At 47.3% G+C, this 27,098-nt stretch overlaps 1 protein-coding gene across 1 annotated transcript; it reads right to left on the reverse strand.

The window, feature by feature from the left end:
- Positions 1–1,870: 1,870 nt before the first annotated feature.
- Positions 1,871–25,401, reverse strand: C22H17orf75 (chromosome 22 C17orf75 homolog). The gene is made up of 10 exons (XM_075579929.1): positions 25,201–25,401; positions 23,315–23,395; positions 19,422–19,547; positions 13,124–13,266; positions 12,682–12,737; positions 11,145–11,264; positions 10,600–10,664; positions 8,143–8,279; positions 4,974–5,077; positions 1,871–3,404 (listed from the first exon to the last, which is right to left on the reverse strand). The coding sequence occupies exons 1-10, from the start codon at positions 25,335–25,337 to the stop codon at positions 3,183–3,185; spliced, it is 1,191 nt and encodes a 396-aa protein (XP_075436044.1). The 5' UTR covers positions 25,338–25,401; the 3' UTR covers positions 1,871–3,182.
- Positions 25,402–27,098: the final 1,697 nt, after the last annotated feature.

A 27,098-nucleotide genomic window follows, 5' to 3' on the forward strand; every position in this document is an offset into this window, starting at 1 on the left:
CCACCCCATCGGTTTAACATATAATGGGAAGACGATGGTTACAAAGACGCACCTCTGTGATCCATTTTAACATTTCCATAAACTAACTCACTCTAGTTTTATTTAAAAGGAATGTGGCAGATACACATTGCACTCCCTATGGGGGTCCCCAGAGCTGAAATGAATGGGGGTTCAAGCACCGGAGACCCCCCCCCCCGGCTTGGATTGCCACTTTAAGCAGTTTACCATTACGGTATTCATTCTGCACCCACGGACATTTCTATGACTCGACACGCAGTCACCAACTGCCCCCACTAAAATCGCTGGCTTTTCTTTAGAAGACAACACAGCCTTCTGTGCAACGAAGGCGAGCACTCTCCAACAAGCCTTTCATACAACACAACTTGCACTTTGTCTTCAAGCGTGTACAAATACAGAAAAACATTAGAAAAAGCCTGTGTGGGCAATAGAAAATAGGCTTCTTTGATACCCGTGGAAACACTTGTAGCATCCCCCTTACTTTGTGGATTTATTCCAAACACCCAGCTGATACACACGTTCATCTTCATAGAATGTAATTTTATTTAGTACGGGCGGTGAATACAGAACCAGATAAATGGATGCAATATACCAATACAGTTAAATCAGGAACTTTAATATAATTAAACGCCTAATCTATCTTTTTTAAAGAAAGTAGATTCGTCACATTGTTAATGGATTGGAAGATGTACAAAGACAAAAATGGTAAGGCCAAAAAAGCAGTAAAAACACACAAAAAAAATGCAACTTGTGCCGTTAGTCAGAAAAGAAACAAAATGAAATGCGTTTTGCTGCATAAATGGAAACCACGCTCGACACTCAAAGGGTTAAAGCAGAACCATTTGCTCAATGATAGAATCAAGCCGCCGAGTGTATGACTGATTACATCTTATTTTTAGTTGGCTAAACTAAACCGCCAACAGGACAGGTTTTCAGGATATCCCAGCATCAGTACAAATGGCTCAAATCGTAAGCGGGGCCTCCGATTCAGCCGACCGCGCTGATGCAGGGACTGATTGAGCCACCTGTGCTGAAGCTGGGATACCCTTAAAACCTGTCCTGTTGGTGGCCCTTGAGGACTGGAGTTGGCACACTCCCGAAATAGTGTAATGGTTCAAACCCGTTCACTGCCATAGCTGAGCAATATATGGGGGGGGGGGGGAGAAATGGTCAACACAGACTGTTTTAGATGAAGTGTTCTGAACGGCGATGGGAAAGCAGACGTCAGTAGTTCATACTTTTACTTCGTATTATGCAGGTTTCTAGATGTTAGAAGTACTAAACCAACGGGGTTCTTCAACCGCTTTCCCCAAACGTCAGAAAACATTTCAGGAGCAGACTGGCCACTAGCTTATTGTAATAATCATTTTACACAGACGTCAAAACGAAGGCCCGTTGCCGTCCGGATTTTACCCAGAAGGCACCAGTTTCTAGACTGTATGGTTAACAATCGGTGGAAAAGGAGACGGCAAAACGTTGCCGGTCGGTCTGCTGCGGTTCCCTAGTGACAGGGAAAATTAACTTATTGCTGTAGTGTTTTATCTAGATTAAAGTAATAATAAAAAGAAAAAAGGGGGGGGGACTAAATGAAATGATAGAAACCGTTTTAATCCCGGGAAAATACAGGCGCATTGGTGGGTAGGATACCTTTTAATGGAGCAACACACAAGGTGTACATAGATGATGTTATACACAAGTATTATGTGTAACTTTAACTCCTATAGATCAGTGTTGGCCAACTCCAGTCCTCAAAGGCCACCAACAGGACAGGTTTTCAGGATATCCCTGCTTCAGCACAGGTGGCTCAATCAGGGGCTCAGTCTTCGACTGAGCCCCTGATTGAGCCACCTGTGCTGAAGCAGGGATATCCTGAAAACCTGACCCTGTTGGTGGCCCTTGAAGACTGGTGTTGGCCAACACTGCCCCAGGCAAACTAGGTGTACAGGAGATGAGAAATATAATCCCGGTTTCCTGACATTCATAATATGGAGGGTTCACGTCACCTCTTACTTTAACTTAAAAACCTTCACGTATGTGGTCACTTAAAAACAACACCTATTTACACAAAAACACTAAAAGTGCTTTAGTGTTATACACTGTCTACCTATCAGTATGTTAGCACATTTTCACTCTGTAAATGCTTCCACGTGTCCCAATCAGCCAGTTCAATACCAGCGCCAACCCCTGGAATTGGGAGCCTGCTTCTGGATGGACACATGCTACATCACATGCGCCATAAAGTGCTGTGAAACATTAACGCTTACCGCTACAATATGCCGACGACTCCACATTATTCATTGTTTCACGGAGTCTTTCAAACAGTTTTACATCGTGAAATGTATTTTTTCGATAGAAAAGTTGGTTCCGCCCTGCAAGTGCAGGAAAAGCATGGCAAACCCTGACAGCACTGGAGGGGTTAAATTCAATGCACATACAGCAATGGACCCAAACTGGAAGCTGCCACTGAGCTGCTCAAGATCTGTAACCTACAACCAAGGCCACCGTACCGGATTAGCTCAGTAAGTTAACCGGCCAGCAGCCATCTTGGAAGAGGGCAATGCCCCCAATCTCTTACCCAATTAAAGCCCAGTTCCTCAGAGCTCTTAATGTTAAGCTCTTACGTTACGTAAACTACAACCTCCAGACACTGAAAGGAGCAGAGTGAAAGACCTGGGAAATAACCAAAATTTGAATATGCAACGTATATTCTAATGACTTGAATTTGCATATCTCCCAGGTAGCTCTCCATGTGCTGTATAGAGGCGCGACCTGGAAAATAACCTCATTTGAATATTCAAATGATATAAAAATTAGCCGGTATCTCTCCACATTCTATAGAGGGGTGTTTCGGGTGCTATGTAAGTCAATTGGTTCTCTACTACACCACCTCTCTCCCCCCCCTCTAGTTTTAGGTAACATCATCTTATGTGCCCGGAAGTTAATAAGCTTTGGGGCTCTAGCCCTAAATATCTCAGGAACTATTGTGACTCTGGGCGTGTTGCCCACCGTCCTATTCTAAAAGGACCCCAGTTCCGGGAGAGTACGAGAGAGGGCGTTGATGCTCTAAGGAGTATGGGTATTCGCCAGCGGTAAAACGACCTAGGGATGAGCCAGCTATACTCCGTGAAACTATATGAAGTGTTGATGGAACGCGTAGGAACGGATCAGGGGGTGTGGTTGGCGGCTGCTTCTTCGCGGATGAATTCCTCCAGGACTTGCAGCACGCCGCTCGCTTCCGGCATCTCCGCGTGTTCCACTTTCACGATCTTCAGTAGGATGTCTCCGTTGCCACAGTTCTTTAGGAACATGTAACACTTGAACAGTGCGTAGTGGCTCGTTTCCGCCTGGCGGATGAGACGCTTTAGGTTGTTCATGTCCTGTATTGCCTGCAGAGAAAAAAAAACGAGGCAAGAAGTTGTGTGCATTGGGAACACAATGTTGGATTTTCAATGATCCTTAAAGCTGCAATCTGTGCTACATACAACTATAAACACAGGCGTATGAAACAGGTGGGCCCCCAGAGGGGAACCACGACTACTTGGTTCAGTCTGACTCTAGCAGCCAATAGCTGGTTTATGTCACTATAGACATTATTCTTATTTATCCCTGGGTTGATCTATCTGCGCTCCCCCACATCCAAGAGAAGTAGTTGCTACAGACGACTGAACACCCAGCGTTACAGGTCAGAGCTGCGTTTTCTCGTGCAAAGCACTATTATTATTATATACAAATATTTCATTGCAGCAGGTTGGAATCATTTAAAAAAATTCTTAATGAACCATTTTTGCCAATTCAATGACACATAATGGTGGTTTAATTTTTACTCTTACCCATCTTATACACGTCACTAGTGGCAGCGCTTCTAACATTATTTGTGTATTATATTACAAGTATGTCTAATTCAATATGTAAACTAAGGACAATGGATACAGCACTTCATTCCTCTTAGGTGTTGGCAGCAGGGAGCCCAGAAGACTCTTGCGTTCTTCTCAAGGATGTCTTCTTTCTACCCCCTTTGTATCTAAAGCTCTCTCCCGCCTTAAACCTTTCTCACTTTCTGCCCCACACCTCTGGAATGCCCTTCCCCTCAATACCCGACTAGCCCCCTCGCTATCCACCTTTAAGACCCACCTTAAGACACATCTGCTTAAAGAAGCATATGAGTAGCACTGGATAATCATGGACACATGACACAAAGCTTGCCCCCCTGCAGACGCACTTACTAGTATTCCTTCCTACTGTCTCTGTACGTTCTCCCTACCTACCAATTAGATTGTAAGCTCCTCGGAGCAGGGACTCCTTCCTTAATGTTACTTTTACAGTATGTCTGAAGCACTTATTCCCATGATCTGTTATTTATATTTGTTATTTATATGACATGTATTACTACTGTGAAGCGCTATGTACATTTTATGGCGCTATACAAATAAAGACATACATACAAGACCCGCACTAAACTCATGTGATAAAAGTAGATCCATTGTATGATAACAGGAAATACAATAAAGTGCAATTTAATGTGAAAAAAAAAATGGGAATAAGTGCTTCAGACATAAAAGTAACATTGTACTATTTGTTATTTATATGATTGTCACGTGTATTACTGCTGCGAAGCGCTATGTACATTAATGGTGCTAATATAAATAAAGACATGCATACATACCCCCGAATATCCACACCCTCAAACCTTTACGAGATCAGCTGTCGGGCTGGACCATACTCCATCCTGATGTATACTCCCCCCGAAAATGAGCAACCACTTTATCCTTTTTCCTCCCCAACATTAATTCCCTCTTACCAGCAGGGCCCTCATTACCTCTCCGAATCTGTGTGCGCACGTCTGTCCTTATTTGTATGCAACTCTGCTTATGTAATGAGCAAATCTCTGTACCCCCATTGTACTGCACTGTGCAATATGTTGGCGCTTTACAAATAAAAACGATAATGACATATACCTTCAGCTTGAAGTTCTCCAGTTTCTGCCGGAAGAGGAAAGGATTTCCCCCGTCGTAGCTGTTTATGAAGACCTGCATCCAGTCTTCGCAGAACTTGTTGCTCACTGGAAAGACAAAAAAAAACACATGAAGCCGTGATCTCTTCTGCGGTGGTTTGGAAATGTACTTTTAACAAAACCCCCATACATACTGGGTCAACCCCCTCTCCAAAAAAAACCCATAAGATCTGGCATGAAAAACTACATCGCATCCTCAAAGGCGAAGACCCAGAATTCAACGTGTTTGGGAACCCTGGTGGACATGCATTGCAGGCGGTCCGTGGTCATCCAACGGAATAACCGTTCAGGAAAGGAGCGTTGGGTAGTGAAAGTGTTCTAAAGTGAGTCCCATGTTAATCAGCTGTGGTATGCGTTTGATAATGCAGCGTCAGAAAACATCCCCATAGGATTGCATTGTGACGCGTCGGATATGCCGTCCGTCGTAAAGTGAAATGACGGATAATGAGGGCCGCCTGTGTTTACCTAGATTTGATTGCCTCTTGTAGCCTAAGATAATCCTCTATCACTCGATCCCTCTGCTTCCACTCACATTATAGTACTCATGTCTTGTACAAAACATGCTCCATTTGGCACACATTCATCCTGACAAACTCCCCCCATTTATGAAGGAAATGATATATTTTTCTGCTGCCTCCCTAAAAAGATTTCCTTCATCCCAATGGAAGTTTAACAAACCTCCTGCATTAGCCCGTCAAAAAGTATGCCCACCTTCTAGCGCTGGCGTTTATACTCCCCCGTCACACACCTGTAATGTGCCCTACAATGTGTGGTCATATATGGGAGAAAGCGTGTCCAACTCCCTGTATAAAAGAGAAGGGGTATACGGTGATATATACAGATGGTACATGACACCAGAGTAGAGTGCACCAAATTGATCCCAAGGCCGCGTCCATGGTGTGTGCGCGCCCGTGGCGTCCCGCGCGACTGTAGTGATTTGTGTCCTAGGGGTAGACGCGACGGGGAGACGTGGCCGTGATGTCACGGAGCTGGTTCTCCCTCATTGGCTGAACCGCTCCCGTCGCGCGACAGAAACAAATGTATTTGTCTGCTCATGGATCGCGAGCGCACTCTATGGCCTGCCCAATAGACTTAAACTTGGGGGCTCCGGTGCCACGGCCAAAGAAGCGAGAGTCCGCGGCGTCGGCGTCTGTTGCGGGCTAGCTTCAGGATCGCACCCCATCCAGTGATAATCCTCCGGCTCCCGATCAGTCGCGTGGCTGCGGCTTGCCACGACCTTACTGGCACGAATTTCCATCCCTGGTGAAGCCCCCCAAAATGTAAAAATATGTCAGGAAAAAGATATATAACACGGCTTCCAAAAAATGTTTGGGAGTGATGCATCTCCTGACCCGGCTGTGGCGGTGCCGAGATGAGCGGTACCAGGAGCTCGCAGGAAGGAGGAGAAATAATGTGGGCAGATACTTACCGCGGTTCGGTGCGCCTTCGCAACGACGCGGAAAACACGGATTATTCACAAAATGAGATATTTGGCATATCACTTCTTTGGAAAACATTCCGGATTAACCGAGAGTCAGATGTTTGCACTACAAGTACCAACAACTAACAATTACAACACATTATAACGGTTCCAGTATAAAGTAGTATACAGGTACTCACCAATCAAGTAATAATACTACTGTAATACTGTTAGAAACACCCGACTTGGAAATACTCGGAGTTGCCGGACAGCTTTGGGATGGATTCCGGTTACTGCACTGAAGATTTGTATTGGCCTATATGAGAAATTCCGGATACTAAAGCTTGCCGGCTTGTACAATGCCGGATACTAAAGCTTGCCGGCTGGTACAATGCCGGATACTAAAGCTTGCCGGCTGGTACAATGCCGGTTACTAAAGCTTGCCGGCTGGTACAATGCCGGATACTAAAGCTTGCCGGCTGGTACAATGCCGGATACTAAAGCTTGCCGGCTGGTACAATGCCGGATACTAAAGTTTGTCGGCAGGTACAATGCCGGATACTAAAGCTTGCCGGCTGGTACAATGCCGGATACTAAAGCTTGCCGGCTGGTACAATGCCGGTTACTAAAGCATGCCGGCTGGTACAATGCCGGATACTAAAGCTTGCCGGCTGGTACAATGCCGGATACTAAAGCTTGCCGGCTGGTACAATGCCGGATACTAAAGCTTGCCGGCTGGTACAATGCCGGATACTAAAGTTTGTCGGCAGGTACAATGCCGGATACTAAAGCTTGCCGGCTGGTACAATGCCGGATACTAAAGCTTGCCGGCTGGTACAATGCCGGTTACTAAAGCATGCCGGCTGGTACAATGCCGGATACTAAAGCTTGCCGGCTGGTACAATGCCGGATACTAAAGCTTGCCGGCTGGTACAATGCCGGATACTAAAGCTTGCCGGTTGGTACAACGCCGGATAACACAGATTTCACTGTATTAATAAAAGGCCGGAAGGTGACAGCGCCACCTATCCACTTCATAGCTGAACTGCAGTACTCTGGCAGAGAGGTAAGCGAGTCATGTGGGAAATAATGGACGGACTTCCAACAAGGAACGTCCCAAGCGCCCTCAAACTGCAAACAGTTGGTATGAGGGGAGCCGAGACTGGGGGCTGTATGCACTATGCCCTATAGCCCCATACAGCTGGACTGTGAGACGATTTACAGCTTAGCACTGTTTAGCAAACCTGGCCCCATCTTCTACTTCAAAGAGGCTCAAATGCCGTCCTCAAGGGCTACCAACAGGCCAGGCTTTAAGGGTTTCCCGGCTTCAGCACAAGTGGCTCAATCAGTGGCTCAGTCATTATGATTGAGCCACCTGTGCTGAAGCAGTGATATCCTTAATACCTGGCCTGCTGCAGGAGTTCTTGAGGACTGAAGTTGGGAACCATTGAGATACAGGGACCCCCCCCCCCCACCCCGCGATACAGGGACCCCCCCCCCCACCCCGCGATACAGGGACCCCCCCCACCCACATCCATGTAAAACCAAAAAAAAGTGGAGGGAGATTGCTCCTTTAATAAAGTAGATGTGGGGGAGCTCTGAATAAAACACAAGCCGTGGCAACGAAGATACTCGCTCCTCAATGCGATCACCAACGTGTACCAGAGAGTATTCATTAGGTGCAGGAGCTCACCGGAGTTGATAAGCTGCGGCTGTGCCTCGCTGCAGTCCACAATGATCGATTTCTGCTGCTCCTCAGTCATCGCGATGCACAGGGATGTCATGGTGCCTTCCTGGACAAGACCCTGCATGCTCGCGGCACTCAGGAACCTAGCACACAAGCAGAATTTTAAGGCTTTACCCGTCTCTGCCCTCATTTCTCGCTGCACACCTGAACGACTCTTGCGTTCTGCTCAATATCTTCTCTCCCCTTTGTGTGTCTAAAACCTCCCTCCCACTCACTGCCCCGCACCTCTGGAATGCCCATCGCCTCGATATATCCCACTAGCACCCTCTCTCTCCTCCTCTAGGACCTTTCTTAAAACACACCTCTGTAGCGAAGCATACGAGTAGCTCCGCGGCCGAAACCATACACCTCATACATCGACCGTGGCCCCTTGCAGATGAACTTATCAGAACGCTGTCTCTGTAAGTTCTCCCCACTTACCACTTAGATTGTAAGCTCTTCAGGGCAGGGACTCCTATTCTTTTATGTCTGAAGCCCTTATTCCCATCATGTGCTATATTATTATTATGTCACGTGTATTGTACAGCGCTATGTACCTGGATGGCGCTATACAAATAAAGACACACACACACAGGGAAATAAGGAAGGGCAGGGGCGGATACTTCAGTAACTCAGCTGCGGACTTCAATAACTCCCATGTTCTGAAGCCTAACGCATTAACCCCTTAATAGCCAAGATCACAACTCTATTAAATCTTGTTGTTTCAATAAAAACATACATTTTTGTAAACTATTTATATTTAAAGATCAAACCGTTTACATGGAAGAGCAGGCCACATTTAACTAGCAGCTATTGTTCATCCCAGTCAAATAAGTTAGCGTGTGTGTTTAGCTTGCAATGTGTGTGTTTAGCTTGCAATGTGTGTGTTTAGCTTGCAATACACACTTTGTCATGGCTGCAGTTACTAGCAGCAATACTACTTCCCCCTTTTTAAATCTCTTATTTGTATATGTAAAGCGTGTGACATAAATCTGTCAAAATCCTGATTGTGTGCCTAACATAATGGCCGCCTTTCAGTTTCACGCAGTCCTTATGTCAGTGTAACTCAGCAGCTACAACGTATACCTGATATTGCCAAGATAACATTGGCTATTGTTGCAGTTTGCAGCTCAAACTGTTGGGGACATTGTGAACAAATTGTCACAAACAGGAAAGGGTTACAAAGATCTTACACTGCTTGGGGAGGTGGGATAAAGCATTCTATAGAATTCAAAGGATGCTTTCAAACTCATTAAAAATGGCATTAAGAGTTGAATTAAAAAATAAAAATAAACCCAGGCACTATGATCTAACACTACCGAACTGATTTTTTTTTTAACCCCATAAGATTTCATGTTTTGCTGCAGTTAAAGCACCCCTCATTTCTAGTGAGGGGGCAGGAGTAGTAAGGGGGGGAAAACCCCCCAAAAGTACAGCCTTTCCACACTCGCGCTAAGCCAAGCTCATGAAAAGCATCAGATCGCGGGCGAGACCAATGTACATTATTAATGCTTCACTGCTGAGCCACCACAAGAGTGCCTCTAATGCTCAACACGGCTCCTTATCGGAGCAACTGCAGCGTCAAGTGTGCAAAACGGGAACAACAAGGTTAAAGGTGACGTTGAAATACTCTCCCCCCCAGAGCCCCGTGCAGTGTAACCCCTACGATGGTAACCGCAGAAGCTAAAGAATAAGAAAACAAATGATTTTGTTTTTTTTTAACATGAGTGGAGAGAAAGCCGGAGGTATAACACTAACATTATAGGAGTTAAACTCACACAGGGGGTAAGTCAGTATACTCTGCGGGGGCCGTACAGGCCGTTGTCTGCCCAAATCCCCATGTGATGTAAACGGGGAGGTTTCGCTGCTGCATCCTCCTGCAGGGTAAGGGTTAATCACATGCCACGCGTGGGACTCTGCGCCACAAAGATGACAGACACAGAGCACATCCCCCTGACTCTCTGATTAAAGGGCTGAGCTGTTTGCATACTGGTTGCGCTTCACTTAGTTTTAAAGGAGCCATTTATTTATTTTTAACACAAGTTTGGAGCAGGTCGGGGAGTGGAGATCTGAACCCCACTAATTTCAGCTCCGGGGACCCCGCTTCCAGAGATAGACGCCCAAAGGGAGTGCCAGCATATCCTACACATTTAAAGCCCCCGTGTCACGTAGGAATACAAATAGGAAGCCTCACCAGCTGATGGCGCAGCTTCCTATTGGACAGCAGGGCGTGGGAGCTTTGAGAAGCGGCCATTAGGTTATCCCTGCTCTGTATCTCGGGAAACAGGGGGCCCCCGGAGTGGAAATTAATGGGGTTCAGCTCCGGAGACACCACTGCTTCAATCTCCTTCATCGTCCGGTTTATTAGCCACCAAACCTTCTGGGGGTGACGCAGGTTGCGGAAGAAGTTTAACAATCCTTTACCCGTTTATGTCATTCCTTGTTCGGTCATCCGAATTTCTCACATCCACCGGAGTGTAACTCAGAGCCTGGGAACAAATAAATAACATTCTGTAAGTGTGTGTATGTATGTATATGTGTATGTGTATGTGTATGTGTATGTGTATGTGTATGTGTGTGTGTGTGTGTGTGTGTGTGTGTATGTTTGTGTGTGTGTATGTGTATGTTTGTGTGTGTATGTGTTTGTGTGTGTGTATGTGTATGTATGTGTATGTTTGTGTGTGTGTATGTGTGTGTGTGTGTGTGTATGTTTGTGTGTGTATGTGTATGTTTGTGTGTGTGTGTATGTGTGTGTGTGTGTGTGTATGTGTATGTGTGTATGTGTATGTATGTTTGTGTGTGTGTGTGTGTGTGTATGTGTATGTTTCTGTGTGTATGTGTATGCTTGTGTGTGTAATATACGCGAGTGTAATATACGCGTGTGTATGTAATATACGCGTGTGTAAACACACACACACACTCTATATCTTAGCAGACAAAGGGGTGGGAGAAAGGCCCATGACACTTACCGCGTATAATAAGGATGCGAGCTTCTCCTGAAACAGATTCACTACCCTGTGAATAGGCAGCACAGAGTCTTCAAACCAGCTGCTTAAATACGGTTTAATACAGCTATCCAGATTGCTCATCTAGAGAGAAAAATAAAACTGGGTGAAGCATCCTTTTGTAATAGAAATATAGCAAAGATAAAATAAAAGAGTCACTTGTGAGGGCATTGACGTGTCTCGGACAGATCAAACAAGATAGAATTCTGGCTACAATGTCACTGCCGCGAATGGTGCGATGCCGGCGTTAGCGGCTGCGAGGCCTGACGCGAGAACCAAAGGGTGAATGAGTAGCCGAGCAAGAGGGGGTGATGGAGTAACAGCAGCTCAGGTGTAGCAATGCGGAGAAGACTCATTGCTGCAGTAAAAAAAAAAAAAAGCAATGCGGAGTATAGTTAAATAAGGGGGGGGGGGAGTGCCAGACCCTGTGATGTAGTAGCTACGTCTATAAGGCACCCAAAGGGTTAATAATGCGGCACTCCACCCAGAACACTGAACATATCAGGTATGAGCCATGCGAATATTACATATTTGGTATTTTAGTATCTTTCCTCCTCTGTAACTTCGGAGGTTCAGAGTACCGCAGCTACAAATACCGCGTGTGAGCACATACACGAGACTCAGACAGGCCTGCAGCCCTGCCCTTCCCCATAATCTCTTTGCGTACACTGCAGGCAGGGATTCTGAGTAATGACATACAATGCTTCCACTGCAGCCAGGGATTCTGGGTAATGACATGCAAATGAGCATTATTTTCGCTTCATATCCATTTTAACATGGATCCCTCGAAGCTTATGTCTGCTGCATAAGGCCACAATTATAGTGGCCGGCGTGCGCGCGACGTCAGGCACGCCTGCCGCTCGCGTGATACCTGCACTGAGGGTAGTAGGTGACAGGAAGGCGTGGCTGCGACGTGACCGGTTCGTCCTCACTGGCTGAACCGCGCACGTGACCTGGACGTTGCGCGGCAAAGACATAATTATTTATCTGGCCCAGAATTGCACGCTCTATGGCCAGCCTCAGGAGGTACGGCCTTCTGTTCGCGATGTCGCGAGCGGCCACCATAATTGCGGCCTCACACCGCCACAACTTTGCGTGAGGTTACCATGGTAACCCTATAGACTGCAATGGGTTCTGGGAAGAGCTCCGTTCTAACCTCCCAGACCCCTAATATTTCAAACGCTCATATCTCCTGAACGGAGCGTCGGTTTTTAATACTAAAAACAGCGTTGGGAAGGGCGAGAGCAAATGACAACCCAGCGTCGACGGCTGCTTCATCGTAATGTTGCAAGATAACATCATGAGAGACTGTGCCTCACAGTGCAGCCTGCAGCCTTTTGTTTCACTTCATCAGGGGTCAAGCATCATTGCTTGATTAACCGCAAGTACTGTACGTTTCAAGATACAGCAACAGCCAATGGATTCGTTTCCCACTGAACTTGAAACGCTGCTTTGCCAGCGAGGCAGCTGCAGAATATATCCGGTTTCACACCCGTCGTACCTGAGGATCCAGTTTCGTCTTCAGACTTTCCACATATTTGTCCAGTTCCAGTTGAAATGTTTGTTCTTAAGGAAAATGTACACAGCGGATTTACTTGGTACTAAGCACACAATGGCCACGCCACTCCGATTAGGTTTGACGGAGTGATAAAGAATAATAGGATAATCAGCAATTATGTGTAGACAGCACACACCCAGTTGGCTATGTTATGGTTTTCTATCTTGCATGCCCTTATCACACGAGTTCTTAACTCCAGTCTTCAAGACCACCCAACAAGGTCAGGTTTTCAGGAGATCCCTGCTTCAGCACAGGTGGTTCAATCGACAGCGTGGGCTGCAATTTACAGCAAAAACTATGCCAAACCATTGCTCCAAAATATGAAAATATTGGCGCTCTGATGGGCCGTGTGGAACCATCCCACATAATGCCGACGGAAAAGGATATAGATCGAGCTCTTTCTCCGAGCCTCCTAGAAAGCAGACCACGTATTCTGGGGCGTGGCCGTCGGGTTCAGCCGTGGCCGCTTCGCACAGCTGGTCTTGCTGCAGCAGGCAGTAATAACAGCCAAGGGTGTACTCTGGGAAACTAAAAAAAAAAAAAAAAGTCATGAGCTGCTTTTCCCCACACACGCCATGCAATTCACAGTTGCCTTCTCTGATCGGGAGCTGTGAAAACGCCTCCGGTTTTTCCCCCTCGGCTGTTTTCATATATTCTACATATTGAATGTTGAAAGTGTGAATGATTGAAAAAAAATTGCATGAAAAATTGGGCGGGTGATCTTTTAGGTTTGTTGGAGATTGTGATCACCTTTAACAGGCCAACAACGTACAGTAGATCAGGGGTAGATCAAGGTTTTCAGGATCTCTCTGCTTCCGCACAGGTTGCTCAATCGGTGGCTCAGTCGAAGACCGAGCCACACGTGCTAAAGTAGGGATATCCTCTACTATCCACCCTCTCTATCCCATCCTCTACTATCCACCCTCTCTATCCACCTTAAAGACACACTTGCTTAAAGAAGCATATGAATAGCACTGGATTATCCTGGACACATGATACATAAAGCTTGGCCCCCTGCAGACGCACTTACTAGAATTCCCTCCTACTGTCTCTATATGTTCCCCTACCTACCAATTAGACTGTAAGCTCCTCGGAGCAGGGACTCCTCTTCCTTAATGTTACTTTTATGTCTGAAGCACTTATTCCCATGACCTGTTATCTTATACTATATTAGTGAAAGCACTGTATGTTTGCCTGCCTGGATGTCCGGTGTCCCTAGCGGCAATCTCATTGGTCCCATGGGCCGCCCGCCCCCGCACACCTCTCATTGGCCTTACACACTCACACCACCCCCTTGGCCCGCCCCTGAGGCGGAGTGACGGGCCAAAGGTCCACAAAAAAAAAAAAAAAAAACACACACACAGTGTCACACACACACACAGTGTCACACACACACACACACACAGTGTCACACACACACACACACACACACACACATTCCCACCCCCCCCAAGCTCACCCCCCCCCAAGCTCACACCCCCCCCCCAAGCTCACACCCCCCCCCCCCCAAGCTCACACCCCGGCGCCGCTACAGTCAGCGGGGGAGCGGAGCGAGCGCCCGGGACACACGCGGGGGAGCGGCCACAACACGCTGCCTCCCGCCTCACATCCACGTGGGAGCGGCCGGATGGGTGAGGCAGCATACCCACGGGCCTCGCCGCACGCTCCTCGGCACCGGTTCACCTCTCCCACCCCCCTCACAGCAAAGACCAGCCTACCCGGCGCCGCCTGCAACGCTCCTCGGCACCGCCGCCTCACCTCGAGCCGGAGGGCAGCGGGGGGGCTCCCGCCCTGCAGGAGGCCTCACCTCGAGCCGGAGGGCAGCGGGGGGGCTCCCGCCCTGCAGGAGGCCTCACCTCGAGCCGGGGGGGCTCCCGCCCTGCAGGAGGCCTCACCTCGAGCCGGAGGGCAGCGGGGGGGCTCCCGCCCTGCAGGAGGCTTCACCTCGAGCCGGTGGGCAGCGGGGGGGCTCCCGCCCTGCAGGAGGCCTCACCTCGAGCCGGAGGCAGCGGGGGGGCTCCCGCCCTGCAGGAGGCCTCACCTCGAGCCGGGGGGGCTCCCGCCCTGCAGGAGGCCTCACCTCGAGCCGGAGGCCAGCGGGGGGGCTCCCGCCCTGCAGGAGGCCTCACCTCGAGCCGGAGGCAGCGGGGGGGCTCCCGCCCTGCAGGAGGCCTCACCTCGAGCCGGAGGGCAGTGGGGGGGCTCCCGCCCTGCCGGGGGGGCTCCCGCCCTGCAGGAGGCCTCACCTCGAGGAACATGCTGCCGACTGCAAGGTAAGCAGCTCTCCCCCCACACCCCCCCATTCCTTCATTGCCAGCCTCAACCCTCCATACATACACACACACACACTATATATATATATATATATATATATATATATATATATATACACACATACACATACACAGAGACACACACACACACAGAGACCACACACACACATGTAGGCGCACACACACACATGTAGGCACACACACGCACACACACACATGTAGGCACACACACACGTCCACAGACACACACATGTAGACACACACACACATGTAGACAGACACACACACACGTAGACAGACACACACGCACACACACACACACACACACACACACCTATACAGACACACGTATACACACACACAGGCACACGTAGACACACAGACACACGTAGACACAAACAAACACGTAGACACACGTAGACACACAGACACACCTATACACACAGACACACACCTATACACACACACACACACACACACACCTATACACACACACACACACCTATACACACACACACACACCTATACACACAGACACACACGTATACACACAGACACACACGTATACACACAGACACACGTTTACACACACACACACGTACACACACGTATACACACACACACACGTAGACACACACACACGTACAAACACACACACGTACAAACACACACGTAGACACACGTGTACACACACACACGTAGACACACACACAGACGTAGACACACACACACACGTATACGCACACACACGTAGACACACACACACACACACGTATACGCACACACACGTAGACACACACACACACGTAGACACACACACACACGTAGACACACACACGTAGACACACACACGTAGACACACACACGTAGACACACACACGTAGACACACACACGTATACACACGCACGTAGACACACACACATGTACACGTAGACACACACACACACACATGTACACGTAGACACGTACACACACACACATGTACACGTATACTCACACACATGTACACGTACACACACACATGGAGACATACACACACACATGGAGACATACACACACGCACATGTACACATACACACACACACACGTATACATACACATAATGTATACACACACACATGTATACACACACACATGTATACACACACACATGTATACACACACACATGTATACACACACACACACACACACACACACGTGTATACACACACAAACATGTATACACACAAATGTACACACACACATGTATACACACACATGTATACACACACACACACACATACTATGTATACACACAAACATGTATACACACGTGTATACACACGTGTATACACATGTGTATATACACATGGGTATACACACACATGGAGACATACACACACGCACATGTACACATACACACACACGTATACATACACATAATGTATACACACACACATGTATACACACACACACACACGTGTATACACACACGTGTATACACACACATGTATACACACACGTATACACACACACAAACATGTATACACACACAAATGTACACACACACATGTACACACACACACACACATACTATGTATACACACATGTGTATACACATGTGTATACACACACGTACACATGTATACACACACACACACAATATATACATACACACAATGTCTACACACACATGTGTATACACGTCTATACACACATGTGTATACACACACATGTGTATACACACACACACACGTACACATGTATACACACACACATACAATGTATACACACAAACATGTATACACACACACAAACATGTATACACACACACGTGTATACACACACACGTGTCTATACACACACACGTATACACACACACACTATCCCCAGCAAAACCACATCAGCACACCGCTATCCCATGCCCCCCCAGCACACTGGCATTCTCGGCTCCCCGCCATTCCCAGCCCCCATCAACACCATCAGCACCCACACATCGGCACCTTTGCACCTCCCCCATCGGCACACCCACATCCGCACCCCCACATCCGCACCCCCACATCAGCACCAAACCCTCCAAAATCAGCACACCGATACAATCACCATCAGTACAGCCACAGCAGCACTACCACCGCACATGGGCCGCGTTGACCACTCCTCACCCAAATGCCACACCCACACCACAAACATCCCGGGCAACGCCGGGGCTCTCAGCTAGTTTATATTATTTGTTACTTATATGATTACAACATGTATCACTACTGTGAAGCGCTATGTACATTTATGGCGCTATATAAAGACATACAATACAATCCTAAAAACCTGACCTGTTGGTGGCCCTTAAGGACTGGAGTTGGCCACCCCCTGCAGTAGATTAAAATCAGCAATCTTGGCTTTTTTGCCATTTTGTTTTTAAAGCATAGGAACAGAGGGGTCTCCGGAGCTACACGCGCTATATTTTGATCCGGGACCCTCTGATTAACAAGATACTTACCCTGTGTAATTACCGGTGTTTCAGCTCCCTCCAGGGGGAAGAAAATGGATGATACAATTCACAGAATCCATTGCAGGTACCTATTGGATGGCCGTTAAAATACCTACTGTAGCTGAAACACTGGCAGTGGGACTGTGGACTAGGAGAAATGCAGCACCAACACACTCGAATAGGAAATATATATACTAACATTAGATATTACTTGTAATAAAAATGGCGGTTGGTATTACGTATTTTAATGAATCTGGTGCTTTAGGGGTTAACGTTGGTTAGAAATTATGTTAAAAAATACAAGAATTTGGGTTTATGACAGGTCAAGATCCTTCGTCGGTGTGTGCTGATCTACAAAGAGGGCTTAATGGGGAGGCTATCACTGATGGTCCACTAATAGTGAAATGTGTGTCGTTTAGAAGGCTAGGGAGGATAGCCAGATCCTGGGCTGTTAGCCTCAAAGAAAATTGTAACCGTCTTGAAAGATCACTTGTGCACCCCAGAGAGCGGTGACAGAGGTCACCACTTAGTTGGAGGACTTCATTAAAAATTACGGTATCATGTGACAACATCTATTCTGAATACGAACAGGTACATATTTGGCATCTTTGCAATAAGACGAATCAAATCATACCACACACTGCATGGGTAAGGAGGTGTACCAAGACAGATAACTGTTTCTCCTGCGAAAATAGACGTTAGGCTGTCAAATGATATGCAGGCGTGTATGTGTAGAGCACAGACGCAACCGTGAGGATGGCGTCTAAGTATTAGGGAAATTCAGTTATGAATGTTTCTATATTCAGTCAGGTCTTTAAACGTCAAGGGACAAGAGCTTTTCCTTTTTCACAAAACCTTGCGGGAAAGATGGGGACAGATCTATATCTCAATGATCAGTGAAACACACTAAGGCGTGTGACATGTATACCTGTGTGTGTAATGGTTGTTTATCTGAATGTTAGTAGGCCAAAAAGGTGAGATCACAGACAACTTGTTGGTCGGTAAATCCCCAGAATGAGCCAAATTTATTCTGAAGATTATTTTTATCATCTATAAAAAAGGTGGTACGGGTCACAAAGGGAAAGTTGCTCTTTCATGCCGCCTAACCCATGGCATTAACTGTTTATGACAGAATGAAGGCAGTCCGGAAGTACACACTGATGCTTCTTGGACGCCTGTTGGGGGGGGGGGGGGAGTGCGGGGTTAGTGTTGAGCCAACTGGCTTAGACACCGAATAAAAGTTTGCTCTTCGACACCGGTAACTACACCAGTGAATATCGCGGGAATGAGAAGGAACTAAACATAGCATCACATAGCATCGCATCGTTCCGGAGGACCCGCGGTTCTGCAGCACCAGAGACCTCTTCCATTCCCCATTCGCCAAATGCGATCACCCCTAAAAAAACCTGCAAGTCAATAGACCAGGGGTGACCAACTCCAGTCCTTGAGGGTCACCAACAGGTCGAAGATTGAGCCACCTGTGCTGAAGCAGGGATATCCTAAAAACCAGACGTGTTGGAGGCCCTTGAATAACCCTTCAATAGGCTTTGACGTAGCTATTACGTCATGGGGTCGCAGGAGTGCCAGACTTTATGACATAGTTGCTACGTCAAGAGGTCCCCAAAGGGTTAAATTATAATGTAAAGCTTGCAAAACCTCCCAGGTAGCTGCAAGTGTGCAGAAAACTAGAAGAGGAATCCTGTGAGGTTCTGAAAGATCTCTACACTATCATTGAAATCTGGACTCTTAAGGAGGTAACACAACCTACAGGAAATCTACATTTCTCCACATGGCTCCTACAATATTCTGACTAAGATTGTAAAACAGAACCGACAAAAACACACACAGAGCATAATCCTACACCAGCTCCGGCTCAGAGAAGCCCTCTGGGGTGTAACAGGTTACTATGCCGCTCACACTACAACAGGGTGCCGGTTCTCTTACCTTAGTTCCACGGACGCAACGTTACCCATGCCTTCGAAAAGGGCCCCCCTGGTGAGACGTTTAGCGATGAAGCTTCTCAGGTCGGGCTCGGCATCAGATGGTAAGTTTGTATCCACCAAGGAAAGGCTTTAAAAAAAATTCAACACGTTATTACATCATTAAAGCAGCAAACGTCCCCTCCCCACCTCCAAAAAAAACACAAAAAAAACCCACCATATTTGGGTTGCCTTACCAGGGCAGTGCCCAGAGGTTGGGGGCCTCGGAGAAGCTCTGGTGCAGGTAAGGTAAAAGCATTTTTATAAAAATCAGAACACAGTTAAAATCCTCAAACGTTTAGAAAACAATGGCCAGGACTACTACTTCTGGCTCATATAATCAATGGCCAGGGCTACTTCTGGCTCATATAATCAATGGCCAGGGCTACTACTGGCTCATATAATCAGTGGCCAGGGCTACTATTGGCTCATATAATCAATGGCCAGGGCTACTACTGCTGGCTCATATAATCAATGGCTAGGGCTACTACTGCTGGCTCATATAATCAATGGCTAGGGCTACTGCTCCTGGCTCATATAATCAACGGCCAGGGCTACTTCTGGCTCATATAAACAATGGCCAGGGCTACTACTTCTGGCTCATATAATCAGTGGCTAGGGCTACTACTGCTGGCTCATATAATCAATGGCTAGGGCTACTACTGCTGGCTCATATAATCAATGGCTAGGGCTACTACTGGCTCATATAATCAACAAAAAGTCAGAAGGGGGAAGGGAAGAAAGAGGAAAGCTCCCGCATCAGCTAAAGTATAAAGTACAAATAGTATACAAGTCAATAAAACCGAACACTGGTGCAAAAGGGGACTAGAGTATGGACAAAAAAACAAAACACAAGATTCCCCCTTGAATGCACTCGGGTCGGTAAGTGAAAATGATATGGTTGATATATTAAAAAACCTTTAATCACAAATAAAGTCATAAAATAATTTGTAAAGAAGGGCATGGTTCAAGAAGTCCATGGCCAGCCCTTGATGACACACCAAAGGATCTTCCTAAACAATTACGTAGGGAAGATAATGCAAAGTTGGATACATCAACTAACAATGGGCCTTATAGCAAGATAGTTCACATATAGAAACCTTCAGAGTAGGGAACCCAATCATGAGTCAACAGCCCTTATTACTAAAAAATCAACAGTCTACATGCATAGGAGGCTGCTGATACTGGATCTGAAGGAGTGACAAACTTGAAATGATAAGGTCAAAAAGTACACAGACCTACGTATTATCAATGGCCCAAGCCAGGATGTAAATCTCAACGAAAGGACATGAAGAACACACAACTAATAAAACTGAACAGTGTAAAAAGTGAATATACTAACACACGCGTGACAAAATAGCTAAGTAAGTAGATGTGTACACACCAGCCATCTCTCCCTTACTCATAAGTACGTCTATCTATTACTTATGTCTGTTATGTTGCAGGTAGCCTACCATGTATATGACTTTGATTTCGGTACACATATTATTGTGTCTCAGAGGCCATCATCTGATACGGTCACTGAACCGTGCCTCAGGGCATTTATATTGCACATTTTGTGCCTGCCCTTTACAGTAATCCCTACATACATATTGGGCTATCTGTTCCTACTGTTTAGTACATCTACTTACTTAGCTATTTTGTCACGCGTGTGTTAGTATATTCACTTTTTACACTGTTCAGTTTTATTAGTTGTGTGTTCTTCATGTCCTTTCGTTGAGATTTACATCCTGGCTTGGGCCATTGATAATACGTAGGTCTGTGTACTTTTTGACCTTATCATTTCAAGTTTGTCACTCCTTCAGATCCAGTATCAGCAGCCTCCTATGCATGTAGACTGTTGATTTTTTAGTAATAAGGGCTGTTGACTCATGATTGGGTTCCCTACTCTGAAGGTTTCTATATGTGAACTATCTTGCTATAAGGCCCATTGTTAGTTGATGTATCCAACTTTGCATTATCTTCCCTACGTAATTGTTTAGGAAGATCCTTTGGTGTGTCATATAATCAACGGCCAGGGCTACTACTACTGGCTCATATAATCAACGGCCAGGGCTACTACTGGCTCATATAAACAATGGCCAGGGCTACTCTACTACTGGCTCATATAATCAGTGGCTAGGGCTACTTCTGCTGGCTCATATAATCAATGGCTAGGGCTACTACTGGCTCATATAATCAACGGCCAGGGCTACTTCTTCTGGCTCATATAATCAACGGCCAGGGCTACTACTACTGGCTCATATAATCAACGGCCAGGGCTACTACTACTGGCTCATATAATCAACGGCCAGGGCTACTTCTGGCTCATATAAACAATGGCCAGGGCTACTACTGCTGGCTCATATAATCAGAGGCTAGGGCTACTACTGCTGGCTCATATAATCAGTGGCTAGGGCTACTACTACTGGCTCATATAATCAACGGCCAGGGCTACTACTGGCTCATATAATCAACGGCCAGGGCTACTACTGGCTCATATAAACAATGGCCAGGGCTACTCTGCTGGCTCATATAATCAACGGCTAGGGCTACTACTGCTGGCTCATATAATCAATGGCTAGGGCTACTTCTACTGGCTCATATAATCAACGGCTAGGGCTACTACTACTGGCTCATATAATCAATGGCTAGGGCTACTACTGCTGGCTCATATAATCAATGGCTAGGGCTACTACTGCTGGCTCATATAATCAATGGCCAGGGCTACTACGGCTGGCTCATATAATCAATGGCTAGGGCTACTACTGCTGGCTCATATAATCAATGGCTAGGGCTACTACTGATGGCTCATATAATCAATGGCTAGGGCTACTACTGCTGGCTCATATAATCAATGGCTAGGGCTACTACTGCTGGCTCATATAATCAATGGCTAGGGCTACTTCTACTGGCTCATATAATCAATGGCTAGGGCTACTTCTGCTGGCTCATATAATCAATGGCTAGGGCTACTACTGCTGGCTCATATAATCAACGGCCAGGGCTACTACTAACTCATATAAACAATGGCCAGGGCTACTACTGCTGGCTCATATAATCAACGGCTAGGGCTACTACTGCTGGCTCATATAATCAACGGCTAGAGCTACTACTGCTGGCTCATATAATCAACGGCTAGGGCTACTACTGCTGGCTCATATAATCAATGGCTAGGGCTACCACTGCTGGCTCATATAATCAATGGCTAGGGCTACTTCTACTGGCTCATATAATCAATGGCTAGGGCTACTACTACTTGCTCATATAATCAATGGCTAGGGCTACTACTGCTGGCTCATATAGTCAATGGCTAGGGCTACTACTGCTGGCTCATATAGTCAATGGCTAGGGCTACTACTTCTGGCTCATATAATCAATGGCTAGGGCTACTTCTACTGGCTCATATAATCAATGGCTAGGGCTACTACTACTGGCTCATATAAACAATGGCTAGGGCTACTACTGACTCCTGAAAACAAATCCATTGTTCAGACGCATACACAGAACACACCTCAGTTTTATAATATATTGAAGACGTCTAATGTGGTTATTGATATTAAATGCAATGCTTGTTGGGGACTAATGCAAAAGCGACTCACATTGTATCTCCCATCCATTATAAAAATGTTCTTTATAAATCACAAAGCAAGTCTAACATGAACTGGATCCATCCATGACGTAATGCAGCAAATAATAAAATGTGACTTCAGAGAGAAGGATTGTTATAATAAAGTTCCGTATTGCCAATAAAAAAAACCTGAATCAAAATAAAAACAATACTGGGAAGCGAGACAAGCAAGCTGTGACATGCTGAGACACACAACAAAAGGACAACCAGAGGTTATGGATTTTGTGTTGCTCATTAGAATACATTACCTGAAATCCTCCATGGAGGGTGTGTCGGCAGTAATACTTGTTGGGCTCCCATCATCGCTGTCCGCTGCATGCTGTGACTGGCTGCAAATCATACAAATATGGCCATGAATAAACCTGTGTGATGTGGAGCTCGGGTGAAACGATTATCAGTTAAAAACTTAAAAGAGCATTTGGCACCAAACCATGAATGGTGATTCAAAGGGCCACAGTTAAGCACCTTGAGGAACCTCAGCATAACAGATTCTCCCACCCAGCACATTACACTACCCAGTCAATGTATAGAAACCTCCCCCTCAGTATCCAGCCCCCAGTACATGAAACTCCCCTCGGTATACAGCGCACAGTACATGAAACTCCCCTCGGTATACAGCGCACAGTACATGAAACTCCCCTCGGTATACAGCGCACAGTACATGAAACTCCCCTCGGTATACAGAGCACAGTACATGAAACTCCCCTCGGTATACAGCGCACAGTACATGAAACTCCCCTCGGTATACAGCGCACAGTACATGAAACTCCCCTCGGTATACAGCGCACAGTACATGAAACTCCCCTCGGTATACAGCGCACAGTACATGAAACTCCCCTCGGTATACAGCGCACAGTACATGAAACTCCCCTCGGTATACAGCGCACAGTACATGAAACTCCCCTCGGTATACAGCGCACAGTACATGAAACTCCCCTCGGTATACAGCGCACAGTACATGAAACTCCCCTCGGTATACAGCGCACAGTACATGAAACTCCCCTCGGTATACAGCGCACAGTACATGAAACTCCCCTCGGTATACAGCGCACAGTACATGAAACTCCCCTCGGTATACAGCGCACAGTACATGAAATTCCTCTCGGTATACAGCGCACAGTGCATGAAACTCCCCTCGGTATACAGCGCACAGTACATGAAACTCCCCTCGGTATACAGCGCACAGTACATGAAACTCCCCTCGGTATACAGCGCACAGTACATGAAACTCCTCTCGGTATACAGCGCACAGTACATGAAACTCCCCTCGTATACAGCGCACTGGGCTCTCCCCTCAGTATACAGCGCACTGGGCTCTCCCCTCAGTATACAGCGCACTGGGCTCTCCCCTCAGTATACAGCGCACTGGGCTCTCCCCTCAGTATACAGCGCACTGGGCTCTCCCCTCAGTATACAGCGCACTGGGCTCTCCCCTCAGTATACAGCGCACTGGGCTCTCCCCTCAGTATACAGCGCACTGGGCTCTCCCCTCAGTATACAGCGCACTGGGCTCTCCCCTCAGTATACAGCGCACTGGGCTCTCCCCTCAGTATACAGCGCACTGGGCTCTCCCCTCAGTATACAGCGCACTGGGCTCTCCCCTCAGTATACAGCGCACTGGGCTCTCCCCTCAGTATACAGCGCACTGGGCTCTCCCCTCAGTATACAGCGCACTGGGCTCTCCCCTCAGTATACAGCGCACTGGGCTCTCCCCTCAGTATACAGCGCACAGGGCTCTCCCCTCACTATACAGCGCACAGGGCTCTCCCCTCAGTATACAGGGCTTTCCCCTCAGTATACAGCGCACAGGGCTCTCATCTCCCCGCCTGATACACATAGAGCGAGTAGAAGCTTTCTTCTCAAGGATGCACACAGGGCTCTCCCCTCAGTATACTGCACACAGGGCTCTCCCCTCAGTATACAGCGCACTGGGCTCTCCCCTCAGTATACAGCGCACTGGGCTCTCCCCTCAGTATACAGCGCACTGGGCTCTCCCCTCAGTATACAGCGCACTGGGCTCTCCCCTCAGTATACAGCGCACTGGGCTCTCCCCTCAGTATACAGCGCAGGGCTCTCCCCTCAGTATACAGCGCACAGGGCTCTCCCCTCAGTCTACAGCGCACAGGGCTCTCACCTCCCCGCCTGATACACATAAAGCGAGTAGAAGCTGCCGCCCTGCCGCTCTCCTCTCCGCTCCCCCGGGAAGCCGTCATCGCTCCTCAGCTCGTCCCCGTCCCCGGAATCCTGCAGCGAGCTCTGCGCCGTCAGCATTTCCCCCCTGTGTGACACGCACCGGTCCGGCCGCTCACTCAGTCCCCCCCCCTGTGTGACACGCACCGGTCCGGCCGCTAACTCAGTCCCCCCCCCTGTGTGACACGCACCGGTCAAGCCGCTAACTCAGTCCCCCCCCCCTGTGTGACACGCACCGGTCCGGTTGCTAACTCAGCCCCCGCACACTGCACCCGCCGCGCGAACAAGGTTCCGGGAGCACAAGGTTCCCACCTTGCACCAACTAATCGTAAATATAATACTGTATGTACCTATATATGAGCACACCAACACGTCTCTATATGTATTATATGTATATGTACATCTAAGTGTATATTGCGGGTAACCCGGTCAGAGAAAAAAAACTAAAAAAAACGGAGCACAGCAGCACAAGGAGGGCTCAATACCAAGGCTATATTAAAAAAAATTTAATGAAAAAATGACAACATGGCATACATGTGGTAAGTGCACTCTAACGCTGACGAAGTAGTTCGCTACGAAACATGTAGGATTATTTATACTACATTGGACACTCCTGCAATACTACCAGCATCTTTGATCCTGCTTGCACTACCCACTGGACTTTCGTTTACTTCACTGATCACTGGGGAGCCTGTTGTGGACCTACAGCGTGTTGAGGTGACATCAGAGTCCCGGTCTGTGAGTGTGGCGAGTCGGAAGCTTTGCTGTTCCCTGACGGGCTTTGAGCTGAAGCGGATCGGACGGAGCAGGAGAGATTTGTTTCCATTTGTCTCTTCAATATAACCTTTATTGGGTACTCTTACTTTTGGTATTCGGAACAAAGCTCTATCCTGGATCTCATCCTACCTCTCCCATTGTACTTTCAGTGTCTCTTCTGCTAACACCTCCTCCTCCTCTATTGATCTCTCTGTGGGGGTACCCCAGGGCTCTGTCCTGGGACCTCTTCTCTTTTCTCTGTACACACTCACTCTAGGTGACCTAATAACATATTTTGGGTTTAAATATCACCTCTATGCTGACGACACACAAATGTACTTTTCAACACCCGACCTTACACCTGCTGTACAAACCAAAGTTTCTGAATGTCTCTCTGCTGTATCCTGGATGGCCCTCCGCCGCCTTAAACTCAACATGGCTAAAACAGAGCTCCTCATACTTCCTCCCAAACCTGGCCCTACTACCTTCTTCCACATTACTGTTGGAACTACGATCATTCACCCAGTAGCCCAAGCACGCTGCCTAGGGGTCACACTCGACTCCTCTCTCACATTCGCCCCTCACATTCAAAACATATCTACAACCTGTTGCTTTTTCCTCCGCAATATAACAAAGATACGCCCTTTCCTCTGTTGCTTGGCTGCTAAAACTCTGACTCAGGCGCTCATTCTCTCCCGTCTTGATTACTGTAACCTCCTGCTGTCTGGCCTCCCTGCCTCTCACCTGTCTCCCCTACAATCTATCCTAAAAGCTTCTACCAGAATCACTCTACTCTTTCCTAAATCTGTCTCAGCATCTCCCCTCATGAAATCCCTCTCCTGGGTTCTGATCAAATCCTGCATCTCACACTCTATTCTCCTCCTCACTTTTAAAGCTTTACACTCTTCTGCCCCTCCTTACATCTCAGCCCTAATTTCTCGTTATGTACCATCCAGACTCTTGCGTTCTTCTCAAGGATGTCTTCTTTCTACCCCCTTTGTATCTAAAGCCCTCTCCCGCCTTAAACATTTTTCACTGACTGCCCCACACCTCTGGAATGCCCTTCCCCTCAGTACCCAACTAGCA

The sequence above is a fragment of the Ascaphus truei genome, chromosome 22, assembly GCF_040206685.1.
Source record: "Ascaphus truei isolate aAscTru1 chromosome 22, aAscTru1.hap1, whole genome shotgun sequence".
Classification (NCBI taxonomy): Eukaryota; Metazoa; Chordata; class Amphibia; order Anura; family Ascaphidae; genus Ascaphus; species Ascaphus truei.